At 36.8% G+C, this 9,793-nt stretch overlaps 1 protein-coding gene across 1 annotated transcript in view; it reads left to right on the forward strand.

Moving 5' to 3' along the window:
- The window catches only part of ACTR3 (actin related protein 3), a 68,394-nt gene extending 58,862 nt beyond the window's left edge, over window positions 1-9,532 (forward strand). Inside the window, exons 11-12 of the mRNA XM_036744226.1 lie at window positions 3,829-3,912; window positions 7,803-9,532. Of these exons, the coding sequence (XP_036600121.1) occupies window positions 3,829-3,912; window positions 7,803-7,898 (180 nt within the window). The 3' untranslated portion in view covers window positions 7,899-9,532. The remainder of the gene's footprint in view (window positions 1-3,828; window positions 3,913-7,802) is intronic.
- Window positions 9,533-9,793: the final 261 nt, after the last annotated feature.

The following is a 9,793-nucleotide window of genomic DNA, read 5'->3' on the forward strand; positions in this document are numbered from 1 at the left end:
CTACCCTCCCGCCCACTCCAAGATGGCGTATATTCTGGTTGCCCCATTCCCCAGTCAGCCCTCCCTTCTGTCACCCCACTCCCCTCCCTTTCCTTTCTCGTAGGGCAAGATAAATTTCTACGCCCCATTGCCTGTGTATCTTATTTCCTAGTTGTACGCAAAAACTTTTTTTTGTGTTTTTGAACATCTGTTTTTAAAACTTTGAGTTCTAAATTCTCTCCCCTCTTCCCTTCCCACCCACCCTCCCTAAGAAGGCAAGCAATTCAACATAGGCCACATGCGTATCATTATGTAAAATCCTTCCATTATACTCATGTTGTGAAAGACTAACTGTATTTTGCTTCTTCCTAACCTATCCCTCTTTATTGAATTTTCTCCCTTGACCCTGTCCCTTTTGGAAAGTGTTTGTTTTTACCTCATCCCCCTGTCTGCCCTCTCTTCTATCGTACCCCCTATTTTATCTTCTTCCTCCTTCTTTTCTGTGGGGTAAGACGCCCAATTGAGTGTGTATGGTATTCCCTCCTCGGGTCAAATCCAATGAGAGCAAGATTTACTCATTCCCCCTCACCTGCCCCCTCTTCCCTTCCTAGAGAACCGCTTTTTCTTGCCACTTTTATGTGAGATAATTTACGCCATTCTATCTCTCCCTCTCTCAATATATTCCTCTCTTATCCTTTAATTTGATTTTATTTTTTTGGATATCATCCCTTCATATTGAACTCACCCTGTGCCCTCTGTCTATATATATACACATACACACACACCTACATATATACTTACATAGACACACACATATGTATATATATGCATATACACACATACACACATATATGCATATATATGCCTATTCCTTTCAGCTACTATGATACTGAGGTCTCATGAATCATACACATCATCTTTCCATGTAGGAATGTAAACAAAACAGTTCAACTTTAGTAAGTCCCTTACGATTTCTCTTTCCTGTTTACCTTTTCATGCTTCTCTTGATTCTTGTGTTTGAAAGTCAAATTTTCTATTCAGCTCTGGTCTTTTCACTGAGAAAGCTTGAAAGTCCTCCATTTTATTAAAAGTCCATATTTTGCCTTGGAGCATGATACTCAGTTTTGCTGGGTAGGTGATTCTTGGTTTTAATCCTAGCTCCATTGACTTCCGGAATATTGTATTCCAAGCCCTGTGTTCCCTTAATGTGGAAGCTGCTAGATCCTGTGTTATCCTGATTGTTTTTCCACTATACTTAAATTGTTTCTTTCTTGCTGCTTGCAGTATTTTCTCCTTGACCTGGGAGCTCTGGAATTTGGCAACAATATTCCTAGGAGTTTTCTTTTTGGGATCTTTTTGAGGAGGCGATCTGTGGATTCTTTCAATTTCTATTTTGCCCTGTGGCTCTAGAATATCAGGGCAGTTCTCCTTGATAATTTTTTAAAAGATGATATCTAGGCTTCTTTTTTGATCATGGCTTTCAGGTAGTCCCATAATTTTTAAATTCTCTCTCCTGGATCTATTTTCCAGGTCAGTGGTTTTTCCAATGAGATATTTCACATTGTCTTCCTCTTTTTCATTCCTTTGGTTCTGTTTTATAATATCTTGATTTCTCATCAAGTCACTAGCTTCCACTAGCTCCAATCTAATTTTTAAGGTATTATTTTCTTCAGTGGTCTTTTGGACCTCCTTTTCCATTTGGCTAATTCTGCCTTTCAAGGCATTCTTCTCCTCATTGGCTTTTTGGAGCTCTTTTGCCATTTGAGTTAGTCTATTTTTTAAGGTGTTGTTTTCTTCAGTGTTTTTTTGGGTCTCCTTTAGCAAGTCCTTGACTTGTTTTTCATGGTTTTCTCACATCATTCTCATTTCTCTTCCCAATTTTTCCTCTACTTCTCTAACTTGCTTTTCCAACTCCTTTTTGAGCTGTTCCATGTCCTGAGACCAGTTCATGTTTTTCTTGGAGGCTCTTTGACTTTGTTGACTTCTTCTGGCTGTATGTTTTGGTCTTCTTTGTCACCAAAGAAAGATTCCAAAGTCTGAAACTGAATCTGAGTGTGTTTTCGCTGCCTGGCCATGTTCCCAGCCAACTTACTTGACCCTTGAGTTTTTTGTCGGGGTATGACTGCTTGTAGAGGAAAGAGTACTTTGTTCTAAGCTTGAGGGGATGCGCTGTTGATTTCAAAGCTATTTCTATACAGCCAGCTCTGCCACACCAGCACTCCTCCTTCCCTAAGAACCACCAGCCTGGACTTGACTCAGATCTTCAGCAGACTCTGCACTCCTGCTCTGATCCCTCACTTAATTCTTCTCACCAGGTGGGCCTGGGGCCAGAAGCAACTGCAGCTGTGGTTCTGTAGCTGCACCACCCCCGCTGCCCCAGGGTGGTGGCTGAACTTTGAACTCCTTTCACTTTGTCCCTGCAGCTTTTCCCACTAACCTTCTCTGTTGTCTTTGGTGTTTGTGGGTTGAGAAGTCTGGTAACTGCCGCAGCTCACTGATTTAGGGCGCTGGGGCCTGTACTGCCCAGCTCTTGGTCTGGTTGGTTCTGCCGCCGCCCACGCTGGGCTCTGCTCCGCTCCCAGCTCTGTGCGTGATAGACCTCATCCAGCGACCATCCAGGCTGTCCTGGGCTGGATCTCTGCTTCCCTTTGCTATTTTGTGGATTCTGCAGTTCTAGAATTTGTTCCGAGCCATTTTTTATAGGTTTTTGGAGGGATCTGGCAGGGACCTCACAGAAGTCCCTGCTTTCCAGCTGCCATCTTGGCTCCGCCCCAGATTTACCATTTTCTCCATGAAGCCTTTCTTGATGCCTACAATCGCTAGTGCCCTCCCTTCCAAACTACCTTATATTTGACTACTTTGTATATACTTGTATTTGTGTTGATTATATTTGTGTTGATTATATTTCTTTATGTACCTATTGTCTTCCCCATTAGAATGTAAGCTCAGTGGGAGAAGGGGTTGTTTCACTCTTTGTGCTTGTATGCCCTACACCCCAGCTCCTTGGCATATATGAGTTGCTAAGTAAACGATTAGTGATTGGTTGATTAATTTTCTATTATGCCAAATAGTTGGCATGTGTAATTTCTACATTCATACTGCTTTTTAATGCCAAAGTAACAGTAAGTGATCTTAGCTACTGGATTTTGGTTTTCACCAACTCATTTTCTGGACATCTAACAAATCAAAATGAATCTCCCCAGAAGCCATATTGTATTTTTCCAGCCACATTAAAAAACATCAATAATATTTTTTTGACATGTTTTTAAAAGCTTTCTTTCATTTCCTTGGTAACTGCTTAAATAAGATTTTTTAAAAATTTAGACTAAAAAACCAAGGCATTATTACTATTCCCCACAATGATGTAACTTAAGTACATGATTTTGGAAGCGCTTTCTAATTTTGTTTCATTTTCCTGTCTTAACTATGATCTATAAAACTGTGACTACCTTTTATATATAAAATATATAGAGTCTCACCATCTTGTGTATTTAGACCCATTTTCCACAGTAGTAGCTTGTTAAATGAATTTATCATTTTTCCTTTTCCCCCTCCTCCATTAACTGTAAGCATTGACTTTTGATTGCGTCTCTTTCAGAATGTATGTTGACATTTTTAAACATATTCTAAACTGGTTTTAATATCTCGAATAGATTCTCACCATCTTGTGTATTTAGACTCATTTTCCACAATAATAGTAGCTTGTTAAATGGATTCATCATTTTCCCCCTCCTGTATCAACTGTAAGCATTAACTTTTGATTGTGTCTCTTTCAGAACATTTGTTGACATTTTTAAACATATTCTTAATTGACTTTAATACCTAAAATACTTTTTTTTTCTGTTTCAGCCCAAGCCTATTGATGTGCAAGTCATTACACACCACATGCAGCGATATGCGGTATGGTTTGGGGGATCAATGCTGGCTTCCACAGTAAGTTTGCAACAAACATCCTTATTTTAAATTTTCTTCTGTTTTTCTTCTTGATGCAAATATGATGGTACAATTTAATATACAGTCAATAATATACTATAAATTCTTACTAGTTAGGTAAATTCCTCATTAAACCCTTGTAGTCTCTTAAAATGATAAGGTTTGGCATTATTTCCTTATTTTTAAAAATTTTTAAGGTGCATTTTTTCTGCTATAGTAACTGATAACTTGTTGCTGTATATCCCTGGAAAGATTTATTTAGAATTTATTGAGTTATGTGGCAGTGCCAAAGATAGACATTCAGTAAGCCCAGGAATGATTTATTTATTGAGTTTTGTAGAAGTATAAGGACATACATATCAGTATTTTCTCTTACTGAAAGGCAACATGGTGTAGTGGAATAAGCACAGTACTAGAATTCAGAAGGTCTGCAAGTCCCAACTTAAACATTTTTTAGCCATATGACTTTGGACAAGTCACTTAACTCAGTTATCTCATCTCCCACAAAATTAAATAAGGTTACCTCCTGCTCAGACTTATGACAGTTGAAACATTAGCTGCTTTAACATATTACAATATAAAATGAGAATTATTAACTTTTAGGATAGAGCATGAGATTATTGGATTGTTGCTTTTCACAACAAATTTTATTCCCCACTTAACAGGAAAATCAAAACAAATGAAAAACTCACTTACTGTTATTATGAAGAGGAGGCTTAAATGTTATCTATGTGAGGGAAACGTCTTAAAACAAGGATTCTGCACCATTCCAGATCATAGTATGGAGCTGAAAGGGCACTGGTTCTGGAGTCAGAGGACTTGGGTTAAATTCTGTCTCTTATTACTATTGACCTTGGGCAAGTCACTGCTTGGGCTTTGGTCTCCTGATCTGAAGGTGAAGGGTTTGGACTCGATGTCTGAGGTCCCTTCCAGTTCTAGATGTATAATGCCATGAAATATAAATTTTGACAAACTAAAGTAAAGAAAAACAGTCTTTAAAAAAATTGTCCTTAGGCATACTGAGAACATGCAAGGAAAAACATAATTTCTTTCCACAAGAGATTTCAAGTCATAGATTACAAAATTTTATTGCTTGAAAGGGGCCTCAGATCATATGTTCCAACCCTTTCATTTTACAGATTGTTTTCAGTTCAGATATAATCCAGCCAGCATTCTTCTAGCCCTCTGGAAATAGGAAAGCAAAGAGGACATAAATTGCACTTAGATGGTTCTATTTCTGTCAAAGATATATACCTAATTGGAAGTCTGACTAAGAACTTTGGAAGCTGGTTGTGCTAGTATGTAGACATAAGGCTTGTCTCCACCTTCACTTTCATCCTGTTTTTAGATTGCTGATTTTTCTGATGTTTGTGGAAGTAGCCTTCAGTCAATATAACCAAAATATTAAGGGACAGTTCACCTTCTTTACCTAAAATATTTCTAGTCCTTAGTCTACTATATCAATTATAAAAGCAAAGCCAGACCTAAAAAACTAAACCAAAACAAAAACCTATGCCTCAACTGTCTCAGCATTGATACTTGCTTGCAAAATATTTGAGCATGAATTAAGCCCCCTATCTCCTGCTGAGAGAGATGGTGGACTTAATTTTTTAAAATTCCTTTTGAAGTTAAATACAAAAAGACCAAAAAAAATTTCCACATAGTACAACACAAAGAGAGGATTCGATATGAAACCATGAATCTCCATTACACTGTTTACTTTAAAAAAACAAAACAAAACTGTGTAATAAAATACTACACACCATTTTCAAAACTACCTTGCTTTTCTTTGCTTCCTTCTGAGTTTTGTTCTGTTGTGCACTTTTTATTTTTTCTTCCCTCCCTCACCATCCCACACTAGAAAAGTATGCCATTAACCACCTGTGCATATATGTATAATTAAAACCATACTTATACATACTTCTGTTTATCAGTTCTTTCTCTGGAGGTGGATAGCATTTTCCTTTATAGATCCTTTGTAGTTGATTTGAGTGTTTATAACACTCAAAATAGTGCAGTCATTCACAGTTGATCTTTCAACAATATTGCTGTTACTATACTATATACAGTGTTCTCTTGGTTCTGCTCATTCACTCTTTGTTATTTCATGCAAGGCTTTCTATGTCTTTTTTGGGGGGGGGGGGTTGGTGTTTCAACAATCCGGCTAGCAGCTTCTGTGGGGGTGCAAGATCCATCCACAGCCAGCACCCAGAAAGCTGCCAACAGCACAGGTTCATTTGATCTGCTTAACTAAGGAAAGCAAGGCGAAGGGGTTGGCAAACTTACTTTAAATTCAGCATACAAATATCATTCACTTAGTTTGGGGGAAAAAGCCAGAACACTGAACTTCAGAGCAAAATACAAACAAATTACAAACATCAACAAACAGACCTTGTCTGATTCAAATCCCAATACATAGTTACCAGAGTTCAACAAAGTCTCAGCATCCGGGTTTACAAGCTGGAGGGCTCCTTAGCTACAGCTTCCCGGAGTCTTCACATCTACACCATCTCCAATGAGAGCCCTTAAACAAATTACAGACAGACAGACCCAATACAGTTCATAGTTACCAACATCTAGGTTCAGCCCAGGAGCTCAGAACAAGGGCTGGCCCAGTCACACCACTGCTGTGGGTAAGAGAGCTCCAAAGAACAGACAGCCAACCTCTGGTTTTTATATCTTTTTCAGCGTCAGGGGTGAGTCACACATGCGACTCACCCACATGACCTAGAATTGTCACAAAGAGTCGGACTTAAACCCATGTGGTCTAAGAGCCTCTGCTGTCCCAGACATGTAAACTAGGCCCTCCCTGGAGTTAGCCCCACCTTGGGCTCCACCTTAGTTGCCAATCCACACCCACTAAGGTTTTACACCTAATAGTGGTTTGGGCCTGGGGCTTAGCACCTAGTAAGGCTCAATGAATTAATCAAAGGGAACAAAAGCCAAACTATTCAAGGGCACTTGTTGAACTAAGTGCTAAGGAGCCTATTTTGCTTACCAACACAGGGGGGAGGGGAAGGCAAGGCAATTGGGGTTAAGTGACTTGTCCAAGGTCGCATAGCTAGTAACTGTCAAGTATCGGATGTCCGATTTGAACTCAGGTCCTTCCAACTCCAGGGCTGGTGTTCTCTTTACTGCGCCACCTATTTGCCCCTTTTGTCTTTCTAAAATCAACCCACTCATCACTTCTTGTAGCTCAGTAGTATTCCATCACAGTCATATACCACAACTTTTTTAGCCATTCCCCAATTGATGGGTTTCCCCTAAATTTTCAGTTCTTTGCCACACAAAGGAAGCTGCTATAAATATTTAGAATGTATAAGGTCTTTTCTTTTTCCCCTGATCACTTTGTGAAACAGCCCCAGAGTGGTATTGCCGGGTCAGTTTTATAACTCTTTGAGCATAATTCGAGATATGGTGGACTTAAAATTCAGAATGAAAGCAGTTTCGAATGTGGCCAATACTGGAATTTGTTTTGTTGGACTTATGAGTGTTATTTTTGAATTTTATTTTGTTTTTAATTGTCCACAGTAGGGGAGGGGATATTGGGATAGATAATAAATGCACATAAAAATAAAATTTAAAAAATAAAGTAATTAGAAAAAGGTTTTGGAGATAGGCAATGACTATAAGGCTTTATTGAAAAACAACAGTAAGAGAATGCTTTGAGCCAAGTTTATTTTTGACCTAGACTCTTCCATTTGTGAAACAAGGGTTATGAGGTAAATCTTTTCACAATAGTACTGCTAATGATTTGATTCAGAGATTTTTTTTCCCAAAGTAATCATAGTAGACCTGCATGAGCCAGATGATGTAAATAAAAATATACTCATTTTAAAATAATATTGCATAGTAACAAATGCTGATGATTATTGCATTTTCTTTTCCAGCCTGAGTTCTACCAAGTATGCCACACCAAAAAGGATTATGAAGAAATTGGACCTAGTATTTGCCGCCACAACCCAGTGTTTGGAGTCATGTCTTAAAATTGACTTCATAGTTATAACAGTTAGGGAAGTGGGGAAGAGCTCATCTTTCTGATTACCTGTTTTGTCTGGATGGCTGATATTAAGATAGCAAACTGACTTGACAAGAAAAAGACCAAACATAGTTCAACAGGAATATTTTAATAAATGTATCAACATACGAATGTAGAAGAAAGCCAAAATGATTAAAAGTGTTTTTCTTTAGATAATATTTGAATCTGTGTGTAACAAAAAGAAGTGGGTTTTAGTTCTTTCTGTGACTGGATATTTTGTATATTAATGGATTATCCAAGATTTGATGGAATTTAACGGTATGTAGATAGCTCTATAATGCTTGAATTGTATACTACAAGTGTACAATGCAAGAGCTTGTTTATATTTCATACTTTTTTATACTTTGAGGAAAAAAATGTCAAAGAAAAACTGTCGTATTTGAGGAAAAGAGAGACCAACCCTAAGGTAAATTAAAAAAAAAAACGGCCTCATGACACTTGCTTACACGCTCATGTTATTCTAGTTATTAAGATTTTCAACCATTCAAAAAAAATCTGGTTGTCTTTGCAAGTGCTTTTTGGAACTAAAGCTAGTATCTTGGATTAACTGATGCCTGCTAGTGCTTTCTGAATACTCTCATTCTGTTTCTTGCTTTAAAAGGAAAGTAAAGACAAGATTGTTGGACCAGTATTGCAGTTATGTAGTGTCATTTCTGATAAAAAACAAATCTGAATATCAAAATTGGTGTATTAAGCCTAACACCATTCCAATAAAGACACAAAATTTCTTTTGATGTTTGTTTGAAGCTCTTCAATCTCCTTGCAAGCTAAAAGATAAATCTTTTCTGAAGACCTCACAATCAACAGTTGAGTTAGCAAGATGAATTTTTTTATGTGCTTTGTACAAACAAGTGTGTAATTTTAGAACTAAAATATTGACTGCTTTCATTTTGATAATTGTACCAACATTTGATATTTTCATTTGCATAATGAATTTTCACAGTTTGAATTTTTTTCCCAGTCACCAACAATATCATGGAAGTTAGATTTTCATTGCATTTTTAAATCTCTGGATCATGCAAAAAAAAATAAATTTAAACTGAACTACCTTTTCTAATGTTTTTTAAAAAGCAATATAATTTCATTTTATGTATATTAGATGTGATTTCTTCTACATTCTATTGAAATTGTAGAAATCAAAATCTTTATAATGTGTGTGTGGTGGGAAAAATTACCTTGAACTCAGTTATACCTGTTATGTACAAAAGACCACAAGAGGGGAAATCTTTTAGACAGTTTTTTGTTCTACAGATTGCATCAGTAATGTCAATATTTGAACTGTAAAATGTGTTATCCTTGAAAATAATATATAGTTAGAACATTAAAGTAAATCTATCCAAAAGACAAAGACCAATTTTTTAAAAAGTTACAATATGTTTTAGTCTAGGTACAGAATTTGGGAGCAAAAGCTAGTTTTCATTTGGAATGATTCTGAAATGTGAGAATTTACTAAATATATGTGAAACTTCATTCTTTGAGAATGGGAGTAAATGCTAATAGAATGTATGTCATGTATCCTTTGTAGCAATCATTTTTCAAAGATCATGTGGTTTAGAAATAAATTGGATGAACAGTGAAAAAGGAATTCTCTCTCCCCCCTCTATTTAAGGATTGTGTAAATCCCTACATCTCTAAATTTGTTTGATTCAGAACTAGTTTTATAATTTGGGCAAATGAACTGAAACTATGTGGTAACTAAGTTGTTGATTATAAATGAATGTTTTTACAGAAAAAAATTTCTTTAGAATGTTTAAAAAAAACAACCAAACTATGTCTAAAATTAACTGTTTGATAACTATTGCAAGAGCAAGATGAACAAATCCATTTCGTTACACATGATAT

The sequence above is a fragment of the Trichosurus vulpecula genome, chromosome 2 (genome assembly GCF_011100635.1).
Source record: "Trichosurus vulpecula isolate mTriVul1 chromosome 2, mTriVul1.pri, whole genome shotgun sequence".
NCBI classification, from domain to species: Eukaryota; Metazoa; Chordata; class Mammalia; order Diprotodontia; family Phalangeridae; genus Trichosurus; species Trichosurus vulpecula.